Source organism: Vicugna pacos, chromosome 3, assembly GCF_048564905.1.
Source record: "Vicugna pacos chromosome 3, VicPac4, whole genome shotgun sequence".
Taxonomy (NCBI): Eukaryota; Metazoa; Chordata; class Mammalia; order Artiodactyla; family Camelidae; genus Vicugna; species Vicugna pacos.
The window spans coordinates 67,680,869-67,706,077 of record NC_132989.1 but is presented as its reverse complement, the minus strand read 5'-3'; the positions used below and the strand labels follow the sequence as shown (position 1 = coordinate 67,706,077).

Here is a 25,209-nt window from a genome sequence, read left to right as displayed (position 1 = left end):
AGCTCTTGATTATCTTTATGATCAATCAACAGCTATTTATTTAGTTATGATGTGAAGTTTCATACGACTGAGCTATAATTACAGTCTCTTTCAAGCATGTGAAGACAGGCTTCACAAAATAATGATCAAAGAAGGAATTAATGTTGAGTGGGGTATGTATGGTTGGGATGTAGGCATTCCAGCAGAAGTGAAAATGTGGTAAATGTACAAGAAACAATGCTATTAATGTGCCAAGTGCTGGAAGGCAGGCTTCAATGATTAGCAGGTAGCTGAGAGGTTAACTTAGAGACAGAGAGACAGACGAAGAGAGATGAAAGGAAGAGGGAGAGGGAGGAGGACTAAGATGGAGATACACAGAGAGAGATTATAACTGGCTTCTGTTGAGCATTTACTCTATGCCAAGTCACAGTCCTAAATGCCTTATATGCGTGGCCTTGTTAAATCCTCACACAAAGTCTGGGAGAAAACAGACGCTTGGAGAGGCTACTCAGCGAGTGAGTGGCAATCAGGATTCAATCCTTGTTTTGTTAGATTTTGAAGTCCAAGCTGCTAACCGCTATTTAATATCACTTAGGGGAGTCGGGGACCTTCTCTATAAAAACCTCTTGATGCTTTGAGAGCATTTTGTCAGGAGCGCCTGAGACCAGGCCAATCTCTCCCATCACTCTCCACCATCAGTGAGGAAAGCCCAGTTCTTTCTGGGGCAAGATCAGACTGTTAAGGGGTGCTTGGTAATGACTCATCCTTGTTGTGGCATCAGTCTCCAGCTGGCATTTGCATGAATAATATCAACACAGCTGGATTCTTAAATCAGCAGAAAGCTGGAAACCCTGAGAGCTAATAGCCGTCTCACTGCAGGAACTGTGATGTCATCTCATAAATGTGGCTACAGGGAGAAGGGAAAGTGGGGATGGACGGAGGAAGGGTATCCTTTGAGGGCCTTCAGCATGCCAGGACCTACACTAAATCTCATCTAAACCTCTCAGCAATTCTAGGAGAGAAGTCATGATCTCCATTAAATGAGACTCAGGCAGGTTAAATAATTCGGCCATGGTATTAAATGATGGAGTGAGAGTTTGGAGTCAGGATGCAAACTCAGGTTTGTCATATTCTTTCCACTAGTTCTAAAACGTGTGTCATTACACAGTCTGAGTTAGCATACCTTAACAGCCTGGCAACTGGGAGTTATTCTGTATCTTACCTTCCTTTGTCACGTGAGAAACATCGATGTAAAGAGAGAATGCAATACCATTCAAACCCCCTTTCATTAATGTTGTTCCTCTCTCATCATCCTGGGGCCCTCAAAAAAAGTCTGTTTGATATCAACAATGAACAATGCATTCCAAGCGAATCCTTCATCAAAGCCAGAGAAATCAATGACAGTTTCATTTGTAAGGGAAAAATGGCCATCCACCAATTTCATTAAAACAAAAGTTGAGCTGATTTAAAATGTAAGACTTGTCATTAGTTTGTTCCATTTGAGACTTTGCCAGTGGGTTCATTTTTATTTTTCTTGCCAAAGGAGAGCATCTGAGAGTCTGGATAAGGAGAAAGTTGACAGTAGTTATGGAACAATACAAGAATTCTTTGTTATTGAATGGATATGGTCCAGCAAATTTAGAAGTGAAGAGAAATTCCACATGCAGAGCCTTGTTGATAGTTTGGGGCTGTGTTGGAGACGGAGCTCTTTTCCAATTAAGTGCTAAAAGACCCCTCAGTGCCAGGAGGTAGAATGGTATGTTCAGGCCACAGCCCAGGGATGATTCTAGGCTCTGTGGATCCCTGCTGAATCTCACAATAGATGACTTTTTGAAGCAAGCACAATGTTGCTGGCCACAAATCACTACCCTGTTCATGTGAAAAGTCTACTGTTGATGCACCACATCAGAGTCATCCCTCGTCAGTACAAGAAGCCTCAATACTTTGTACCTCAGGTTGGCATCAACAGCCTGTGAAATAATTCAGAGGCCCAGAGCTGCAAAACTCATTTGTATCTCTTTTTGTTCTCCAGTTGAAGAGTTCAGGAGGAAAGGAAAATTCTCCTCTTCTGGAGTTGCCATGTGTCTTAAGTTTTTTGACCATCTGCTTCTTACAACCAACTTTAAAACATTCCTTACAGTGTCTGGTGGTTCAAAATGCTAAAAAAAAAAAAAAGTAACTTTAACTATAATCTATGTTGCCCAATCTCTAAGATGCCAACTGGAGACAGTGAGTCAGACAGTAGAACTAATAAACAAAGAACCTCAAAACTTGATCCCCTCTAGTCAACAAAGGCAAAGGATCCCTACTTTTCCATTTTATTAGAGCCACGTCCTTCACCTTGGTTTTCTGCATACCAGTGCATAATTAAAGTTATTTTGTTTCTTGGAAACAACAGCAAGCCAAGGATTGTCTGATCCCACTCACTTGTTGGCTCCATGAAGAGATTATTATGTAAAGTTGCAGCCTCAGTGTCTGAAACAGTGTCTGGCATATTGTAGCTACTCAATATGTATGTGTTACCTGAATGGGTACATACCATTAGCAGTGAACATATAATATTGATACGAAGAAGAAAAGTTAGGCCAGCTTTGAGGATAATCTGTTATTCAAAATGGGAAAAAAATAAACAGTGCCAACAAAGTAAAGAAGAATGGTGAATGGGTTAATTTTAGTGCTTAGATACTTAACTAGGAGATAGGACTAGTCCAACCTGTGGGATGGAAATCTTTTCACAAATCACTTATGGAGAAGGGCACTTGTAATCGTGTTTATCCATTGGTTACATAACCTTTACATACGTTCTAGGTTTTATGCAAAACCCCTATGCTAAACCAGATGCAAAAAACAAAAACAAAAACAAAACAAAACAAAAAACCCAACAGAAAACTGGGTAAAGACAGGAACCTTATCTCTGCAGCTGTTTATTAGAGGTCTGTTTAATGAGTGAATGAATGGATGAATGATGGCGTTAGCCTTCACCCTTGCCAACTGCAAGTCATTTAACTGGCTGGAGTCTCCAGCAAAGGAGAGGTGGAGAAATAAACAGAACTAAGAACTAAATGAATTTACGTTTCTTTCTCACCCCCAATCCCTGAAAAGACAGACAGCCTTAAAAGCTCTGGTCTAGAGTAGGAAGAGAAGTTGAAAGGAAATGAAAAGGGAGAAAAGGATGAGTAATATGAAATCGCACGCGCACACACATGTGCGCGGGCACGCACACACACAACACGGAGGGCATTGATTACCCTTTAGATTAGGGAGTCTAATTTTGGTTGCCAGAACAGAAACACATCCATCTTCACTATTGCATTCATTCTCCCAGTGTGATGGCTTCTAGAAATTCCAATTTAAGACCAAAGGTGGTGGTTGAACTCTTAGAGTAGGTGTTTGAATGGAATGAGCCTACTGTGCTCCTGCGTTCCCTGACGTGGTGTCTGAAATAGCAGAGCAATTGCCTCCACTCCCCATAATCCTCACAGAAAGCATATTTGCATATTTTCGTGTGTGGGCACAGCGGCTGTGTCCCAGCAGTCGGCCCCTGTTGGGACTGGGGGTGGGCGGGAGTGACAATCCCCGGCTTGTGTGCGGGGGCTGAGGGAGCTCCTACTCACCCTTTCCTGTTTTTCTTTGAATGCTCTCCTCAGGTTGGGTGGGCTCAAAACACTTGCAAAAATTTTCCACCGCTCGGCTGTTTCCTCAGCTGTTCTGTCTCTCCTGTGTGGAGAGAAGTCAGCAGAATTGTGGGTGGAGGAGGGAAAACTGAGAGAAATATAGTACAGGGATTAGCTGTGTGGGCTGTGCAGAAAGAAGCTGTGTGCTGAGTGACAAATCTGTGAGACTCAATGCGCCGCAGAAGTAGTTGGTGGTGAACTTCCTGCTCCCCAGCCCCTGCTTCCGGGGTGCCGGCTCTGGGAACATCCCCGGGAAGGGTTGGGCTCTGGGTGCTGGACCTACGAGCTCATGTTCCTCCTGCTTCTAGCTTTGGGGCCACACGTGGGGAGGGGGCCAGGACCAGAATTGTCTGTCACAGCTGGATATTCCAGCTGGGGACACCTCCCTCTTTGTCTATATAATAAAGACAAATAAGGGTGAATTTCCTCACGAATTTAGTGCCTGAGCAGGAAATGAAGAATCCCAGAATTTTTTTTTTTTAAAGTTTTTACTAAGCTTTTCCACTGGATTGTTGATGGCTAACCACACAGTCAAGGGCAACTGATTTGACCTTCTCCACACCCGTAGGTAAAGGAGGCAGTCATTCCTGCCTCATACTTGCTTCACAGGATGACAGGAGGGCCACTCACTGACATGACTGGGCCAAAGTTCATTGAGTAATTAAGAGCTAAGAGCCAATCTTTATATGGTATTGTTTTCTTGACCTAGGTTGTAATACCCCTCCCTCCCTCTGCAGGAAGCCTTTGGGAGAGTGAGTGCTGAGAAGATAATCCACCCCCAGCCCCCACCCCAGAATTCTTGGCATTTAGCTTTTCCTAAATGAAATCTTTCTTCCCAGATGAATCTGATTTAAATTTGATCATTTAAAAATCCTATACACCTCCTGACTGTGTAGTAAAACCTCAGTCAATGGAAAACCAATCTGTTCCTTCACTTCTAACTTATGTTCTGTCAATTTCCAAAAGTATTCAAGTTGTTCACAATAAAAGACCCAGGCATAATAGAACTACCCAAAACAGCCTTGTAAGAGCAAGAGGCAGACAATGTAGGGGTGAGGAGATTATATCAGAAAGCACGGGTTAAGAACAGTACCTCAATGGAACATAAAATTTGAATCTGAACTTCCTGGCAACTAAGGTGAAAACAGGAGAGGGGGAGAGACCAAGATGGAGAAAAAAAGAGATTACATAACTCATCTTTTTTTAAAAGGAAGCACAGCATTTCACTAAGAGAGACAATTATATTTCTTGACATTCAGTTCTAAGATGAATTTTTCATGTAGATCTTTATATAAGGGCTATTGAACAAGATAATAGTGATTGTCTTTAAGAGCAGTTTTACAGCAGATGCAAAAACATTTCCTATGTAACTGGTTTTAAAATGGGATCTGAAAGCTTATGTTAAACGTTAAATCACCATTCTCTTTGGGCAGTTCTATGGGCCCTCAAGTAATTGTCCACCTATGTGACCTTGGAGTGGAAAAGGAGAGCTTGGAGAATCCACAAGAATGAATGTTACTAGGCTCCTGGGATTCTCTGCCTGAAGTATAAATGGTATCATTCAGGCTTTGGAGGGTAACTATAGAGAAAACAAAAATCCAGGATCCTTCTGCTGGAATCCTTTGGCTCTCTTTGATTTTGTGAGAGATTCTAATTACAGGAAAACCCAAGTTCCCTGGTCAGTAGGATTCAGCCCTCATGCGATGTTTCTACACTATTGTGAACTAATAGTGATGTTTGGTTAGCCCTGACTCTCATAATTCCTCATTTATCAAAAGAAAAATAGTCCTGTTCAAAAAATTTTATTTACCAAGTTTTTTAAACAACAAAAGTCAATATATAAAGAATTTTCTTCTTAATCCTGATTTAACAAAAAAAATTCATTTCAAACAAAAAGTTCCATGTTTACGGTTAGTTAAAGTTTTCAAGACTTCTAACAGCTAGAACTATTTAGTTAGTTGTTCTTGTATTTAATGTTGCTATGTTCTCATGATTTTTCTTCTTTTTCCTGTTTCTCCTTGCCACCTCGTCTCACCCCAGGCTATCTTATGATTGTTTATCAAACCTAACAGATCATTAAAAAAAACAACTGGGTTGCTCGTTCAAGTTTAGATTCACAGGCCCCTCTTAAGAGTTTCCAATTTAGAAGATCCAATGTGCCCAGGCAGGGATGGTAAATACTACTTTACTGGCTGGTCCCCAGAGTGCCCAGCAGTGTGTTCTGGTTAAATGGTGCTGACTGACTGGCTGAATGTTGGTGCTGCCAACAGTAAGAGCCCACTGTGTTTTAAAAAAACAATTCATACTTAGCCATCTGTTGTGCACTGCAGTGACAGCACCATCGTAGGCTGCTTCCAGGAGTCATGGCTCTGGATTCCTCCATATTGTTTGTACACACGCCGCCTCCTTTTCCTGTTAGAACACATGCTTAGATCCAGGTATTAGACACAGCAGTGTGGAGGACAGCCACTTCTCATGGTTACCAGCTCCTCAGTCTACCTTCAGCACCTGGACACCCCTTCCTTCCATCCAACACAAATTGGCGAATTATCAAATTTCTAGAAAAGCTACTTTACAAAGTTCAAACTCATGTGCATTTGGCAAACACATTCAACCAACTCCTAAACTTGTAATATAGCTTTAAAAGTAAACTGTTTAATTAATCTTGGATAGATAATATAGACATAGGGTACAAATTCAAAAGACACAAAAGGGAATACAGTGAAAATAAAATCTCCTTTCTACCTATCTACTTCACCTACTCAACTCCTCTCCCCAGAGGCAATTATTGTTACCTGATTCATACTTATCTTTTTAGGTAGTCTGTGCATATATAGCATCTATATTTTTTCACAAATGGTAGCATACTATATATATTTCTACCACCTTACTTTTCTTGTTTAAAAATATTTCTTGATGTCTCATATCAGTCAGTTCCGTAGATCAATGGAACTGTATCTATTTTAAAAAACCAGTCCATTATATTCTAAGAATATAATTAAGTTATTTGACCAATTGAGAGGCACTTAAGTTGTTTCCACTCTCACAGAGTGCTGCCGAAAAACACTTACGCATATATCACTTCACACATATGCAAGAATATCAGTAAGATAAATTCCTAGAAGTACAATAACTGGTTAAAAGGTATGTACATTTAAAATTTTGATAGACAGTACCAAACTGTCTCCATAAAGGCTGTAGCTGTTTACACGCTGTCAGGCAGCATGTAAGAGTACTTGGTTCTTCATACCCTTGCCTACACATCTGTAATAAAACTTCATCTTTGATAGAATTATAAGTAGAAAATGAAATCTTATTATAGTTGAATTGTGCATTTCTATTATTAGGTTGAACATCTTTTTGTGTGTTTCAGAGCCATGTACTTCCTTTTCTATGAACTGTTCATTTCCTTTACCCATTTTTCCTGTTAGATTGTAGAATTTTTTCTTACTGAGTTGTAGAAGCTCTTTGTTTTTCGAAGAACATTAGCCCTCGTCTATGATATGAGTTGCAATTTATAATTTTTTTTTAATTGAAGTATAGTTGATTTACAATGTTGTGTTAGTTTCTGGTATACAGCATAGTGATTTGGTCATACATATATATTCATTTTTTTCATATTCTTTTTCATTGTAGGTTATTACAAGGTATTGAATATAGTCCCCTGTATTATACTGGGCCTTGTTGTTTACCTATTTTACATATGAGTTGCAATTTTTTTGGTTATTTTTTTGCCATGCACATTTTTAAATGTTAATGTTAATGTTTAAATGTTAATGTTAGTTTAGTTTTACTTTCAGTAGGAAGTATGAAGTAGGGAATCCAGCTTTATTTTTCCTAGTATGGCTGTCTAGCTGTGCCAACAAGAAAACCCATCACTTTCCCTTCTGATTTGAAATATTTCCATTATTACATACTCAAGAACCTGTGTGTTTGGCTCTGTTCCTGATCTTTATGATCTGTTCCATTGTCCCATCTATTTATGCCCTGGTACCATGAGTTTCTATTATTATAGCTTTATAATTTTAGAATTCATAGTAGGTTAGTTTGCTCCTTCATGACCTTTTTTTTCTGTTTGCTAGTTTATTTTTATATGATCTTTAGAATCAGATTGTATAGTCACCTCCACTCCCCTGCCCCTGACAATTTGGTATTTTTAGAGATCATGTTAAATTGAGAGATTAATTTAGGGAGCTTCGAAATTTTTGTAATGTTGTATTTTCCTCTCCAAAAACCGATATACCTTTCCTTTTAGTTAAGTCTTTTGTGTGTTTTCCTTCAGTACCATTTTCAAAAATATTTTTCATATAAACGTTAAACATTTTTGTTATGTTTGCCATTTTTCTAAATAAGGTCTTTCTTTTGCTTTATCTTCTAGCTAGTTGTTATTTGTGTATGAAGAATTTTGATTTCTTATATTAGTTTCATATGTAGCTATCTTACTAAATTCTGCGTTTTTCCAGCTGATTTTCTTGAGTTTTCTAGGTAATAGTCATATCACATGCAAATGCTAATAATTTTACCTCCTACTTCCCAATTTTTTTAACCTTATATCTGTCCCTCTGACTAAATGGGAATGCTTTTAGTATTTTCCCATTAAGCATTAAGTCCCTATTGGTCTTTTTACTTCATTAAGATCCTTTTCAGTTCCCATGTAAAATAATTCTTGCCCCATTATCCACAGCTAGTTGTGGCAAACTTTTCATTCCTTGCAAAAACTAAAGAATGAAAGGGCTTACACTAGAAAGGCCTTTGTTATATTGGTCAGACATCAGCCTCCTGGTGATTTTCCTTCAGAGACAGCAGAAGAGAAGCCTGGTCTCATTCACATGGCAGCCCTTCAGACTTCCGAGGAGACAGTGGGTCTCCTTTAAATCAGTTCTCTCAGCCTTACAGCACTGGAGTTTAGCAAATGTCCTTTGTCCTACCAGTGAGGCAGCTGAGGGTCCTCTGAAGACCTGCTGGGTACGGAACTCAGTGTCAACAGCATGCTTATGCTCCACCAGCAAGCAGCTAATGTGCTGATGTGTTAGGGTTTCTAGATGCTTCCTTGCCCTCACATTCTTGAAACCTCTGCATATAAAGCCTTTCCTGTCCTCTGCACTATGGTACTTACGGGGGAATCCCACACTCAAGACCCAAAGTGAGGCCCTTTGAGTCATATTTCTTGTCTTTTGAATTTCATTATTTGTTCTAGACTTCTAATATAGTCAGATTAGTCACATTATTGATAAGGATAAAATCTCTTTTTATCGAAACACCAACAACTTGCTGTGGTTCTATTTGCTGTCTAATCACTTACCTCAGTTTGCATCATCTGTGAATTTGAATTCTACTGCAAAGTATGCAAAGCTCATTGTAACTCATGTGGACTCAGTGGCAATTATGACAAATTTTTGTTTTTGAAATGAAAAATATCCTAATCTATGGAAGAGTACCACTCTTCAGATTTCAAATTCCAAAATTTTTGAAGTTTTCATTTGGCTAAAAAGCAGGGATAACTGACATGAAGACTTCTGTGACATTAAATGAGGTCAGATAGAATAAATAGGGAAATGAAGCATTTGTATCTGAGCTTTTTGTTTTTTTGTGTTTTTTTTGCTTTGTTCTTGGTGCTTGAGCATAAGATATAAACTTATAAACAATAAAACCCTTCCATATTTCATATTACTTTCATTTTCATACCTGGTGCTTTTATAGATTCAGTGAGGGCATTGTGCATATTTGTCATGTCTGTTTGACCTGTTTGCACAATGAGAGCAGATCTAATCCCATATGTTGGCTTCAGTACCATATAAACTTTTATTCTTTAAATGAGTAATAAGACATAGCATGCAGTCGACAGTGTATATGGAATTTCCTTCTTGACAGACTTCATAAAATTTAAGAGCAAACACTTACCCAAAAAATAGCATCCTTGGCATTAACAACTGCATTATTACAAAATGAAGCTCATATGTTCTATCCAGTTTCTAGAGATGAAATTCCTCATCTATCCTTGCCACTTCCCCCCTCAGGCAAAGACAGGGTCTGGGCACATGATAAGTGATCAATAAATATTTATTTAATGAGTGCATGAAGTCTGAAACCCAGTTCAGATCTGAGTGTGCTTATTGAGACTATAAGCTTGTTATAATTAATTGACACATTATAACTGAGTATACTTCAACAAAAAAATTAATGTACATTTGAAACTTCTCTTCAGTCATCAATTCATATAAGATCAGCAATATTTCTACCCCAGAATAACAATCTAGATATTAGTCGGGAATTGCATTCTCAATCACAGGACCTAGTTTTTCATTAATTAACCAAAGCATAATTAGTTGTCAGTGGACATATGGCTCAGTTTCATTCATCCATTTCCATTGCATCTAAAGATAGTACTCTCAAGGGCCTGGTCAGGTGGTAGCTTCTGAAATAACAACCGATAAAGTTTGCATTGACCTTTTCCAGACACAGGCACTAAATAGCAAATACACAAATAGACCCAGGCTTCTCCCCTCCCCTGCCCCTTCCTTCTGAGGAACAAACCATGAGTCTTTTGTGCTTTTAGACATGGGGCATTGATGGGGGAGGGATTGCTATTCTGTATAGATTTTCTTTCTTTTTTTGGAAATAAAATACGGATTTCTATATTACTCATAAATCAAAGAAGCCATAATAAAATTTTGAAATATATCTGAAAACGAATGACATTGATATACATAAAAATAGATGGAATATAGCAAAAGTGGTATACAAAATAAAACTCTTGGCCTTAAATGCTTACATAATAAAACAGGAATAAATAAATTATTTCTGTATAGGAACAGATATATAAATAATTTTGGCTTTGTCGGCCGAAAGATCTCTGTCACAATTCAATTTTGCTTCAACCCAAGGAACCATATACAATATGTAAACACAGTAGCATGACTGTTACAATAAAGCTTTGTAAACATTAAAATTTGAATTTCATGTAATTATCAATGAGTTACTTTAATTGTAGTCATCTGTGTATCTCTTCCATTTTACTCTGTACAGATTTTCTGCTTTTAAAAACATCTAAATTAATTTGTTTTCTGGGTCGATGATACTTTTTCCTTTTCCTGGTTCTCCACAGAATTCTTTAAGGCAGGTCCTGAGAGAGAAATGAGTCAACAGAAATAGAAATAACCTGAAAAAAAAAATCTGAGAATGAAGTGGCCACTCTTTGATTTTAATGCGATGGTACAATTCATTAATGATAAAACAAACACAAAGAAAACAAAAAACAAACAAAGCAAACAAACAGTTAAAAAACAAAAACAAAAACCCTATCTCTCTATGGCTTGAAGGCTACAGTACTATTGTTTTCAATGACTAGTATCCAACACACATCTCCTGGGGACAGGACTCTGATTCTTTAGCACTCAGATTAGGAATTCTTTTATTAGCAAGGAGCCTAATTTGTAACCCTCTCCAAAGCCTCTCCAAAAGGAGGCTAAAAGAGCATTTGTATAAATGCTCTAGGACCTGATATCAAGCAGATTAAAGAGAATGGAAAAGAAGCACAAAACTATTCCAGCTCATTGGCAAGTTCAGAGAGCTCCATTTTCAAATCCAGCAAGTCCATTTGTGCTTGAATGGTTGGGCTGTTACAGTGTACTTGCCAAGGATGCTGCCATTTAGATACCACGACCAGCACTTCTCAATTTCTTTTAAAAAGTGTTTTATTTATTTATTGAAGTATAGTTGATTTACAGTGTTGTGTTAGTTTCTTTTATACAAGTTTAGCGATTTAGTTGTACATATATATCTTTTTTCATATTGTTTTTCATTATAGGTTATTACAAGATATTGAATGTAGTTCCCTGGGCTATATAGTAGGACCTTTTACTTATCTATTTTATATAAAGTAGTTTGTATCTGCTAATCCCAAACTCCTAATTTATCCCTCCCCCACCCCCTTTCCCCTTTGGTAACCCATAGCTTGTTGTCTCTGTCCGTGAGTCTCTTTCTGTTTTGTAAATAAGTTCATTTGAATAACAAAAAACCCCAACCCAATCAAAAAATGGGCAGAAGGCCTAAATAGACATTCTCCAAAGAAGACCTACAGATGGCCAATAGACACAGGAAAAGATGTTCAATATCGCTAATTACCAGCACTTTTCTTTTAATGTAAATGAGAGATTTAGGAACAGCAACCTTGAGGATTTTATCTGGCAATTAGAATTCTCTTTTCTTGCCATGATTAAGCTTGCTTTAAAGAATATTGTCTTCTTGAGAGAGCTCCAGTTTCCATAACCTTACTGGCTTTGGCTTGATGGCCATGTAGAAAATCATCACTCACCTTAAGTTTTCCACTCTTCAGGATCTGTTGAGAAGATAATTAGTGTCTTTTGCATCATAGGTTGGTTTAACATCTTAATCCAGAAGTACTTCCTTAGCCAAAAATTGATAAACAAAATAATATATGCTTGGAGACTCGTTAACCACACAGTCTGTTTTCTGAATTAAAAAAAAAATTTGTCTGGTTCTGTTCCAAAAAACATTCTGAAAGACACACTATTGGACAAATGTTAACAAATGTAGAAATGATCTGATAAAGTAGACTTAGTGGACAATGACCATTTTGTAGAATCTGGCTTGCTAACTCTGTGGTCATAAAAAGGGAAAAAATAAGTGATTTGTTGTCAGTAAAAGGTGTTCATTCACTATGAGATTGAAATATGAGTTGTTTAGCACGATATATAAAATTATTATTTTCCTTTCATATTTAGATCTTTCTCTGGAATTAAAGGATTTCAGCTGAAAGTTAACCTCCAACCTAATGACAATTACTTTTTCTATGTGCGAGCCATCAATGCATTTGGGACAAGCGAACAGAGTGAAGCTGCCCTCATTTCCACCAGAGGTACTTTCCCCTTTGTACACAGAGGACTGTTTCCAAGCATTCCCTTTCATTCCCTTCTACCACCCAGAGAAGACATCCTGGAAGGAAACTTCTTTAAGCCCCCAGCTTGCTGGCAGTGCTAGGTTTCTGGCATGAGGACCCAAGATTGGCCAAAGGTCAAGGTGTTTCTTTTTATTTTTCTAGTTTAAGAGGTTATCAACCTTGGCTACCCATTAGCAATGTCAGGGTGCTTAAAAAATACTGATGCCAGGGGCCAATTCCTGGAGATCCTGATCTAATTTACCTGGATCTGGGCTCTGACATGTGTTTTTAATTTCCCCAGAGGATTCTTGTTTGGCTTACAAAGTGCTGTAACTTGTGGGTATGTTTTGAGGAAAGAGTGGGATGAAGATATTCTTATTTTATTATACTGTGAACTCTATGAACAAGCTTCCAGTTCTGTTCTGTTTATTTTTCACGGCTAGTACATGTTTCTGCCAATTAATGTTTGTCAAATGAATGAGTGAATAACTCAGGAAAGTGATAAAAGCTTTCAGTGGCATTTTGAGGCAGGTACCTAGATGATGCCAACAAAAAGTGCTTGGCTGTTCTCAATTATTGTGAAAAGAAATAAGGAATGGAAAAGTGATCACTTTATTATCTTATTCTAGACCCCAAAATGGCAGAAGATTTGAGTGTGGCACTTTCAGTGACTGGCTTAACCAGCAAAAACCTGTGCATGTGCCTTGTGTGTGATGTGGTTAGGGCCAGCCTGATGTTTGTGAAGAGAAGGCTTGAGGGCTGCCTGTTCAGAAGTGTGTTCCCTGCAGTCCCAATAGGGTGCCTGTACCTTCCACTGTTAGAACCACTCCTGTAGGTTATACCAGTGCATCTTCAAACTTCAATGTACACGTGAATCTCCCAAGGAGCTTGTTAAAATACAGATTGTGATCCAGGAGGTCCGGGGCAAGCCCAAGATTCTGCATGTGTAACTAGTATCCAGGTGGTGTAGATGCTGCTGCTGCAGGGAGCATACTTTGCACAACAGAGTGACCATACCTGGGCACCAAGGAAAGGTGATCAGCCCCTGGCATTCAGTAGTCCTTCTCACGGATAAAATTTTGCTGTGGATCTGAAAACGTTCAGCAGGGAACTTTGATGTCAAAAGAAAGACTAAATCTGAGATGTGGGGCTTTGCCCAGGGACAGCACTTGACATTGTGGTAATGTTATAATCCTATTTTCCTAACTGCAATAGGAACCCGATTTCTCTTGTTGAGAGAAACAGCTCATCCTGCTCTGCAGATTTCTTTAAACGGGACAGTGATCAGCTTCACGGAGAGGAGACGGCTGACAGAGTAAGTAGAAGCAAGCACGAGATGTCTCAGCAGTAGAGTCTTCTGAGGGTGTCGCCTTGGCGTGGCCTCACCTGAGCACGTTCTTGGTTTGATGCACACGCCTGGATGTGTGGTATCGAGCGTAAATTGGTACACACCCGTGCAATTCGGTTATGGTTTGTTACTAGGGGGAAAGTGACAGATCTAGTTCATAACTTGGGAGCAAGTGTCAATATTTTTATTGGAACTATAAGCACAGATGGTTTTGTTTAACACATAGACTGTTTTAAGGCATTATCTCTGGTTCGGGGGAAGAAGAGTCTGGGTTAATTCTTCTATTATTTGCAATACCAAACCAGATTTTGTATCGATCCACTTGAAAAAAAAATAGAGGAGGATAACTTTTGTTGAGTTTCTGCTTCTGGCCACCTGTGGGGCTTTCAGGATCTTGTCCCCTCACCCTCCAGCACCTCCCACGAAAAGAAGCATCAGAATAAAGAAGAGACAAAAGCTGAGAACACAGTGGGGAGGCTGCTGTGCAATTTGCCTGCCACCTCTCATGGTTATTTTGAGGGAGAGAATGGTCAAAGGGGAGAAAGTACATGAAGGGCTTTTGAAAACTGTGACCCATGTGAAACACAAGCTGCTGTTGGCACCGGTGAGCCCAGTGTGGGCCGCCAGTGAGTTCTCACAACACGGCCCTGTGCACACCAATGGTGACTTGCACTGTTTTCCTCTCAGTCTGCTGTTCTCCTGTCTGGGGCTCAGCTCAGGTGTTACCTGCTCCCAGAAATGGCCCAGCCTTCTCTGGGCCCTGGTGCCCTTTGATCGTCTTTGCAGAAAGGGCTGAGCAACTGTAGAGTCATTCATCAGCTGCCCTGTCTTGTCTAGTCTTCAAGCAGCAGCCCTGTCTTCCTCATCTTTGACTCCCAGCCTGGGGCCAGAACACTGGAGATGCTAAGCATATACAAATGAGTGAATTCAGAAAAGAAAGAAAGAAAGAAAGAAAGAAAGAAAGAAAGAAAGAAAGAAAGAAAGAAAGAAAGAAAGAAAGAAAGAAAGAAAGAAAGAAAGAAAGAAAGAAAGAAAGAAAGAAAGAAAGAAAGAAAGAAAAGAAAGAAAGAAAGAAAGGAAGGAAGGGAGGAAGGAAGAAAGGAGGGAGGGAGGGAGGGAGGGAAGGAAGGAAGGAAGGAAGGAAGGAAGGAAGAAAGAAAGAAAGAAAAAGAAAGAAAGAAAGAAAGAAAGAAAGAGAAAGAAAGAGAGAAAGAAAGAAAGAGAGAGAAAAATAGATTGGGCTTTTTTATCTCTTTTGGATTTCTCAAAAAAAAAATCAAAAAGGAAAGTAGACTGGAGGTTGGTAAGAGTTCATAAAAACTGATGTTAACTGTAATGTATTTTACAGACTTTTATTTATTTATTATTAACCTGAAAATTAGTTCATAAATATCAGGCAGCCAGGCTTTGCTCCAGAGAGTAAGGGCCCGTCAGTAGCCACCTCTCTGAAGTGAGTGGTTTGGTACAGACACGAGAAAGTGAAATACATTCCCTTGCATTAATCATTTTCTCATCTGTTAAAGGGGAGAGGGAGAGGGTGCTGACTGAATATTAACGCTGCCTAAATTAAAAATACTTCCTTGCTGTCTCAGCCGTTTCAAAGCAAAATTGAGCAATTCATGCAAACAAGGTCACCCATCAGCAGTTGAAAGTGCTTTGGTTCAGTTCACTGTGCCTCTTACAAAAACAGCTGAGGTGAGACAAAAAGCGACCTTTCGACAACCTCTCAGGCATGCCTGCTACAATCTAAAGAGGCCAGAGTCCCAAAGGCGGCTGACCACAAGCCTCTGCTAAGCACACGTATCCCACCTGGTTAATCCACACTCCACTCTGCTCTGGCCTCGCCAGCCGCCTTGCTGTTCAAGAGCAGCGCCTCATTTGGTCTCTGTGCGCAGGAAAGTCAGCAAACACTGGAACTCATTGTTAAAGAAGGTTTGGAGACTCCTCTGTGTGTGTGTGTGTGCAAGTTTTGGAAGGAAACTTTGCAAGTCATGTTCTCTTGAAACTCCCCACCTGCCTCCCTTTTATTTTCTCACTCTCTTTGAAAGCAGACATTGTGCCATTTGTTTTTGTCCTGCTGTGATTCTAGTTATTTCCTGGTTCCCAGCTCCTCCAAGAGATGCAATGTGCAATACATGGGTGTTGCCTGTGGTGGTGAGAGTATGCATATTGAGGGTTTGGGGAATTCTGTGGCGATCAGGTCAAGTTTGGGGGCACAGTGAACAATGCATGTCTTTAGTCAAATTCCAGCAGTTTCCAAGGATAGAATCCTGCTTAAACTGTGTATGAGTTTGTGAATGTTGATGTTTACGAAAGAGAGGCTGGCAATTCCTGATCAACTTTGCCTGCAGAATCCCGTCAGTCCTGGGTGAGGAGCTGCCTGCCTGTGGCCAGCATTACTGGGAAGCCACAGTCACAGACTGCCCAGCTTATCGACTTGGCATCTGCTCCAGCTCGGCTGTGCAGGCCGGTGCCCTGGGACAAGGAGAGACCTCGTGGTACATGCACTGCTCTGAGCCGCAGAGGTAAGCCGGAGCCCTGCCCCTCGCCATTTAATCTGTGTATCCTGACCTGATGTCTAGGCAGAGGTCTCCAAGGGGCCTAGTAACTAGTATCTCCCAAGTTCTGAGTCAACTAAGAAAGATACGGAAGAGTCAAGCATATGGAGACTGAACTATTACTCTGATTACGGAGGAAGCCAAGTTTAGAGAATGTGGTTCGCATGTGAGCAAAAATTTTTCTTATATTGCACTTTAGCCTCTCATATTAATAGATTTGCACACACCCAGAGCCTTGGCAAGGCCAGCTTCCCCAGCCTTCGGGGCAGAGTAGGTTCCTGGAGGAGGAGGTGTGTCTCCTCAGGGAGCTCATAAGAAAGAGTTAGGAAGTGCATGCATGGCCAGCTTTTCCTTCCACGCTTGCCCCAGGGTGGGGAGAGACCACAAGGTACTGCTAAAAGGGCTGCCTCCACAGAGAAGGAGTCAACAGGACTGAGGAAGAAGGGGATCCCCCCATACGTCCCGCCATTGGTCAATATTAGGGGCTGGCAAACTGCAGCCCGCAGGCCAAATATAACCCGCTGCCTTTTTTGTAAATAAAGTTTTATTGGAACACAGTCAAGCTTACTTGTTTACATATTGCCTTTGGCTGCTTTGGGGCTATAATGGCAGAGTTGACTAGTTATAACAGAGACTGAATGGCACCCCAGGCCTAAGATATTTACTATCTGGTCCTTTATAGATAAAGTTAACTAACCTCTAGTCTGTATTATTAGTATTATTTAATTGATTGATGTGAAAAAGCTGTTAACCTGTGTTAGTCTCAGAGAGATAAGGCAAGCATGTTATGAACTAAATATGTGCACAGGATGGTCTAATTAAAGAATGCTGGACTGGAGCCAGAAACCTGATTTTAGTCCTGGCTCCATCCTTGACTGGCCTCCTATTGGCTACTCACCTGTGTGCAGATCTGACGTGCCTCATCTGTCTTGTCAGGGACAGTGATGCCTGGTCTGCTACCTTTTGGGATTGTGAGGATCACATGAAGTCAGGACAAGGAAGGGCTTTGAAATTGTAAAGAATCAAGCAAAAGTGAGGCAATTATTTAAATGTAATGCTTTAAAAAGGAAGCAGTGCTTGCAAGTTCCGAGAAAAAAGCCCACAAATTGGGACTTTGCATATATCTGGCTGTACATTTCTCCCTACATCCTACTTGACAGAGTTTGATTCTCTGACATGGTTCATAAGGACACCATCTCCAAGAGCCACATTTTATCAAGTCAGAGGAATTAAGATTAATTGATATTCAGTCCTGTGCAATGCTTAAGGACCCAGCCCTCACCCAGAGTTGAAAATCATTCAAACCCAGAGTTTATTATAATCAGTAAATTTCGAGCTGGAACTAGGTATTGATTTTATGAAACTTCCCTCAGACACTTGGGCCCTTAAGAACCCAAACCAGAAACTAGCCTCCAATAACAAAGTTCTAGACTCTAGAAAACAAAAGTGTTAATTTTGTTCAATATGTTCAACAACTTTGGTCTTCGGCTCTTCCAGGCCCAGGGTAGGTGCTAGACATTCTGAAGGAGGAGTGTGCCTGCCTGTGTGGTCACAGCACAGAGAGGTCAGGTCTTAAGTGCCTCATATCATATTTCAAATAGAGCACCCTGGCCTGATTTAAACCAGGCAGTAATACTCTGGATTCTACTTGCATCGAATCTAAGCTTTAGGATGTCACAATTGGAAAGGAGAAATGAAGAGAGTCTAAGGAGAAGGGATCAACTGCATTTCTTCCTGTCCGCCCCTAACCTAGCTGCTTTAGTTCAGGCCTCTTCACTGCCTTCATCCGTTTCACCCACAGCCACCACGCCTGTGCTCTTCTCCTAGCCTCCACCCACTCCAAGCCGTCCTTGTCTCACAAGTGGCAGGTGTTTCTAAAACATCATTTGCATCATGTCTCTTCCTTTTCTGCTCAAAAGTCTACAAACATCCACAGTGGTGTCAACACTCAGGTGGGGCCCCAGTGAAGAGGGGAAGTGAGGAAGAATATGTGACCAGGCTGGGGGACGAGGAGCCCTGAGGGAAGTGGCCACCAGGGTGGAAAGGAGTCTGGGCTCATTCTGGGCCAGCAGTGAGATTCTTGGGGGTGGGTCCACTCAGGTGGGGGCCCCAGTGCAGGCAGTTCCAGGGCCATGCTGGTGTCCAGAATCAGGCTTTTGGATGACCCTTGTTTGAATAGGGACCAGCAGTCCCAAGGAAAGGCAAAAGCTGGGCAGAGAGTCGGGCCCCAGGCAGACAGGGAAAGGAACTGATGTGCTCAGTAGGAAAAGGGGGCAGAAACGGGGCAGGATGAATTCCAGGCCCTGTGGAGCTGGTGGGGCCAAGGCTTCAAGAGATATTTTTCCTTCCTTTACCTCTATAGTAGTGATTAGCTCAAGGACTGACCCAGGCTGGGCCTGTAGGCACTGGGAACCCTCCATGCAGGGTAGGAAAATGGCTCATCTGGGCATTCAAAACCCTCTAGACCAGTGCTGTGCAATTACACATTCTGGGAAAATAGAAAAATGGTGTCATCTGTGGCTATTGAGCACTTGAAATGTGATTAATAGGACAGATGAACTGAATTTTGAATTTTATTTAATTTTAATAAATTTTAGTTTAAGTGGTTACATATGGCTAGTGGCTACTGTGTTGGACAGGGCAGGTCTAGGGCCTGGCCCCTGAGTCACTTATCCTTGTAACATCCTCAGAGCCATTCACACATCCCCTCCTAACCCATCAAGCAGATGGTGATGTTCTCTATGACATACATGTTCATTCTGCCACCTCATCATTGCTTCTGCTACCCCCACGGCTTGGACCACCTTATTCCTTTTTTCCAGCTGTCCAGTCCTGACCATTCTTCTTTGGCTGAGTGTGAGCCCATCTGCTTCCCAGTACTTCTGTAAGAGCCCCAGCCCACACTGCTGCTCCCCATCATTGCCACCTGCAGCCTCTGTGTGCTTTAAGGTTCTAAAACTTCATAGTGTTCTGCCATATTTCACATCAGCAAGGCACTGAAAAGGTCCTGTATCACTGTGGAAGTCTGGTTACCTTCCACCCCCATGAACCTCAGCCCTTTCACATGCGCTTCATTCTGCAAGGAAGTTGTCAACTTGCCATTCCTTAAATATACCTTCACTCAAGCTTCTGGGCCTTTAAGACAGACATCACAGGTCTTCAAGGTCCTGGTCTTTTTCTGTCACACCAGAGTCACCCAGATTCTCCAGCCCTAGTCTGCCCAGTGTCACTCCCACCCTCAGACCTATCATGTCCCCAGACCTGTCCCTCATCTCATTTCTTCTCTTCCTATGCTTTCAGGGCCCCACCCTCTGTTTCTAAGATTACCAGGAGAAAACTCCCAACTTGTGTCACTTTTTTGCATAGAGCAATTTAGCTTCTTCTGTTCAGCAATTTCTCCTTCCCAGCCTGGCCATGACCCTTTCCTTTCACAACCAAACCAGTCCATTAAATCTGTTTAGTAAACACTTTACTAATCCATGCCCTGACCTGGAGTCTCAGCCCTAGCCCATATTTAAGTCATCAGCAATTTTTTCCTTTCTGCTCAGCGGAGTAGGGGTTCCCTGGGGGCAAGGACAGTATGCTAGGGTCCCTCATATCTCCCAGAGGGCCCAGCAAAGAGCTGAGCACACAGATATGCCCAATGAATACTTGTTGAATTGATTTTATTTGAACTGAAGAAAGAAATCAAAGGCAGCCCTCCTTGGCACAAGGCTGCAGAAGACATTGAGAAGATGAAAAGGAAAGTTGGTCTGGGGCAGGGGGAGTCTATAGAAAGGATGAAGTTGGGCAAAAATACTGAAATATTTCTTAAACTTCATAAAGGCCCTTATGTAAGTTACTTACAAATTCTTTAAACTGTAAAATTAATACATTTTATGGAAGGCAAGCCTGCGGTACTTTTTAAAGTACATGGCAGCCTCAAAGGAGTTTTATTCAAAAGAATGACACACCATGAATGCGGTAGTTAAAACATGTGGGCAGCTGGGAAAGAATTAAAACGTTGAGAAAAATCACAAGGGAGGCATATGTTGGTTATTCTGGGACTGCCTCCTGATGTAGAAGGAGCAAAATTATTAAAAATGCTCGTCTGTTGGCAAGAACTACGCATTTTAGTATCTAGAAGGGATCTGGGTAAAGTATTTGGGACAACGTTATTGCAACTCATTATTGTGAATTGAAGTGAGTAACTGAAAAGTTGGTTATCTCCAAGTAATTTCCTAAGTTTTCAATTCCCCACTCTCTTCCATTTCAGATACACGTTTTTCTACGGCGGCATTGTGAGTGATGTCCACGTGACTGAGCGTCCCGCCAGAGTGGGCATCCTGCTGGACTACACCAACCAGAGGCTCCTGTTTATAAATGCGGAGACTGGACAGTTTCTCTTCATCATTAGGCGCAGGTTTAATGAGAGCGTCCACCCTGCCTTTGCCCTGGAGAAACCCGGAAAATGTACTTTGCACCTAGGAATAGAGCCCCCGGATTCTGCAAGGCACAAGTGATCATTGGCTTTCAAAGGTTGCAAGAGCAATAATTCAGATTTGGGGGGCTCTGTTGTTCTTTTCCGTGGGTGCTAGACGCTATTCAAAACATCCTCTGCACAGTTGCACTAGTGACAGCTCCACGCACAGTGATCAGCACATGAACAAAACCAAGAAAACGTTGACTGTCTAGAACGGCGTGTGAGTAAAGAGGATGGGAAAAAACAACCTCCTGCCTTCAGTTTATGTGTGTTTGAGTTCTTCCCTAAGTCGAAAGGATCTATACCTGATTTGGGAACCAAACTAGAGAAATGGATTTCCACCTGTTTCTTTGGTAAAAGAAATCCTCTGATGGACAGGTCTGAGTGAAGGGAAGGCTGTGCTATTAATACATCTCCTCTGACAAGAAACACAGACTTTTTCCACCAGAAAAATGTCACCTCATTTCACTAAAGGATGCTGAATCCTAATCAGCAGAGGAAGTGTTTTAAGCATTCTAAGTTGATAATGAACTCTTTTGTAATCATATATACTGTAGAACTCGAGTCTCTTTTCCCTGAAATATTAAATGTAGAAAAGTGCTAGGTATTAGAAATGTCCATTTTGTTAAATAAACGGTTAGAGTCTCTAAAACGAAACATGTTATGTGAACTTATTACACGTGTCTTATGTGTGCGGCATTTCTGGACGGGACAAACTGCAGATAAATGGCTGTCATGCTGCATGGGTTGTGCTGCTGCTCATTTTCTTGTGAGAATTTTACACATACATGTTTTAGAATCTGAACGTTTTCAGCCTATAGTTACAGACAACTACCAGAAGCTGAGAATCTCTTTTTGCTAAAAATAAAATGGTTGGTCATTTTTAGATATTATACTGAAATGTCTCAAAATCTTCCTAAAATATGTGTGCAAAGTTGATAAATCTAGAAAGCATGTGGGGAGGATTGCTCTCGTTCTCTATAATATAAATCTTTTGGTTGTATTTATAGGGTTTTTTTTTAACGTTATGAATTCAGTTGTTTTCTTGTATCGAGAAATAATGTCCTACTTTTGGGATGGATCCTAAAAAGTCCATTGTTTAACAGCTAGAAAACCCAGGATCTGTAACTGTGTTAACGGAGCCGCTTCAAAGTCATCACCATCCTGCTTTGAAATTAGAGCAGCTGCTGGCAAGAAGGATACTTAGTGAAAGAGGGGGAATAACTTGCTGCTTCGTGGGAAACATTAGCTTTATTTTTTGTAAAAGCCTTAAAAGTGTTATCAGATTCTGACTGATCAGCAACCCAGGCTGATCATTATTACTTTCTTGGGTGGGAACGTAGTATAGTTAAAAACAACAACAGTAGCAGCAAGCACAGGAATTTCAGAATTTGTCTCAGTTTGGGTTCCTCCAGGACTAGACCTCGACATAAAGGTTTAGTGCTGGTTGTTGATACCAGGGGTGATTCCAGGAAGCACACATGAGAAAGTGGGGAAGGTGAGACTGTCAGGGGCAAGAGCTGATAAGGGGCATGTTTTATGGGTGGGTTATTACACTGTGAACCCCCGGGGCTCGCTCGTGCTGGGAGCACCCCTGGAAACCATGCAGAACACGCCAGATGCTGACAGTTAAGTGCTCCTGTCCAAACCTAGTTGGTTGGGCATCGCACAGGGGGCCCCAGGGGACATTAAATGCCCTTCTGCCACCTTTCCAGGTTGTGTTCCTTGCAAGCTCCTGTGGTCACAAGAAAACCTTCAAAGAACACAAGAAACCGAGGTGCCTGACCCAGAGTTGACAGTGGGCTGACAACCGTCTAATGCAGCTGCTGGTCTCAGGTGAGCTGGGGGCAAATGGCAGAGGGTGGCAGCAGTGTCTACCACCAAGTTGGAAGCAGCTCTGGAATTGAGGAGAAAGCCACAGTAACGGAAAGAACTAGGTTCAAGTCCTGCCAGCCCATCTAGGTCACCACTCTGGGCAACTCAGATGCTTTAGTGCCGCCTTTTTCTCAGCATAATTGTAAGCATCAGATTAAATTATAAGCACATGAAATGGCACAGCATTTGATAGCTTATAAGACATCCTGACAAGGGACTCCAGAGGCCCTCTGTGACAGTGCTCCACCGCATCCCTGGTAAGTGGCCCTCCTGTCTTGTCACGACTCTGTAGCGAGTGGATGGAGGAAGGTAGGGCTGTCTGGTCAGGAGACCCACATTTTAGCTGCCATTGTCTACTGACTGATCGGAGAGTTCCTGGTTGGTTCCTGGGGGGTGATTCCAGTGCAGACAAGCAGAGCGAAGTAAATGCTCTTTCCCCACATCGTCGGAGTTCTTTCCTCCTTGGCCCTTCTTCTCTGAGTCCCATTTTCCCTTCTTGTCCTTCCTCTTCACACAACACAGATCCTCAGAGACAGCAAAGAAAGTCAGCAAATTTTTTGGTCAAAATTACTCCTCTGGAAATCTGTCGACAGTGTTTATTAGATTAATAACATATATAGCCCATATGTTGTCTCTTTTAATCCCCATCAGAACCTTGCGTGATAAAAACTGCCATTTTATAGATGAGGAAACCAGTCTCAGAGCAATTAAACAACTTGTTCGTAGTCACAGCCGGCAGGTGGCAGAGCATGGATTTAGATACAGCTCAGATTCTGAGCTAAGAGAATAAAAGAATTACATTTTGTTTCATTTGTTTATTGCAGGCTTTTTTTTCCTACATACATGTGGTGTGTGGAAATTACGTATGTGTATACACTCCCACACACCACACATCCACGTAGGAATATACACATTGGCACACATGCATTCACTCTCACCTAGACGTTCTCTCCCCTCCCGAACTGACTTCCTCCCCAGCCTCTGTTTTGTGGTCGGAGCCATCATCCTCCTGGCAGACATGGGGTCCTTTGATTCTTTCTTTGATACCAATGACCTTATTTAGGATTCAGAAGCATCTATAATATTCCATTTGTGGAGAAAAGACATGAAACCACCTACATGAAACTACAATGTTGCTTCTAAGAGGTGTGGGGCTAAAGTGAAGGAGTGTGTGGGAAAACATTTTTTAACAATGAGGATTAGCACTGTAGTCTTTGTTTGTCTGCATGCATACCTAGCAACTCTGGATGGATATATTCTTTGTCAAAGTTAGCAATATCTTTCCAATGGAGCAAACCAAAACATGTTCCCATTGTTTTTCTGGAAGTGCTTACCTAACACTGGACTAAGTATTGTACTTCACTGCACCCACTATGTGCTTTAAGCACCAAACGCCAACACTCTCCCATCAGAAGCATCCTTCAGCCCTCAGAATGGCTTGTGTCTTAAGCCCCTTCTCACCCTTGCTGCATGAATTACCCATTAGTCATCTCAACTGTTCAGTTGCTGAAGGAACTCAAAGGACTCAAACAGTTTCTACTCCCATAAGAGGTTTACCACAGGCAAAGATACGGTACAGTCACACAAAGGAAGGATGGGCATTGAAAAGATCCTACTGTGTCAAGTGCAGGCTTCCTGGTCTTCCCACTGTTGGGCTGCACAACATGCACATGTCTCCAGGCCTCAGTGTGTGTGTGAAGCACCTTGGTACCAGGAAGCCCAAGGTTTATTTCAGGGAGCGTGGTGGTGGGAGGCTCCCATACTGAGCTTGTCACATAGGTACTTTCTAGCTATGCAACTAGCCCTAAGGATTGAAACTCACCTCCCTGCCCCTTACAGGCTCCACCAAACAAGTGCCTAAGGTAAATCCAATGATTATCACTAAATGATGCTGATGGACATACATCCTGCTCCAGCACAACTGATTGATCCATGGTTACAGAATGTCACTTATTTTTAGGTAATGGGTTCCATGGCTTAAGGCAAGGATTGATAGCTGTGTGGATACACATGTGGTCAATTAAGACTAGTGGGACTGAACCCATGCTAGGCACTTACTGTCCTGAATCGCAGAGCCCAGCTGCTGAGGGATGTTTCAAAAGTAATAATAATAAGAGCTGAGTATCTCTACCGCCGATAGCGATCCCCCTGTGTCCCTATGTCCCTGATTGGGTGGGGAATGATCCAAGGCACATCCCTGAGCTGAATGAAGTTAGACCTGATTCCAGCCCACTTCACAGTGCTCGGGAGGAGCACATCATTTGTACTGTTTTCAGAGCAGAAGATCAGCGTCTCTCATTTTCCTTTACTGCCCTCAGAGTGTGTGTGATTGTGCCCCTTTTTTATGTGTCCCTGTTTTGGTCTTAACTGAACTCTCTGTCTGTGCTGAGTCTGTTTTTTTCTGATTGATATCA

The 25,209-nt window shown here is 41.5% G+C and overlaps 1 protein-coding gene across 1 annotated transcript in view; it reads left to right on the top strand.

Moving 5' to 3' along the window:
- CMYA5 (cardiomyopathy associated 5) overlaps positions 1–21,577 on the top strand; it is an 87,172-nt gene extending 65,595 nt beyond the window's left edge. Inside the window, exons 11-14 of the mRNA XM_072958455.1 lie at positions 12,398–12,531; positions 13,768–13,867; positions 16,252–16,425; positions 20,714–21,577. Coding sequence (XP_072814556.1) covers positions 12,398–12,531; positions 13,768–13,867; positions 16,252–16,425; positions 20,714–20,960 — 655 coding nt within the window. The 3' untranslated portion in view covers positions 20,961–21,577. The remainder of the gene's footprint in view (positions 1–12,397; positions 12,532–13,767; positions 13,868–16,251; positions 16,426–20,713) is intronic.
- The last annotated feature ends 3,632 nt before the right edge of the window (positions 21,578–25,209 follow it).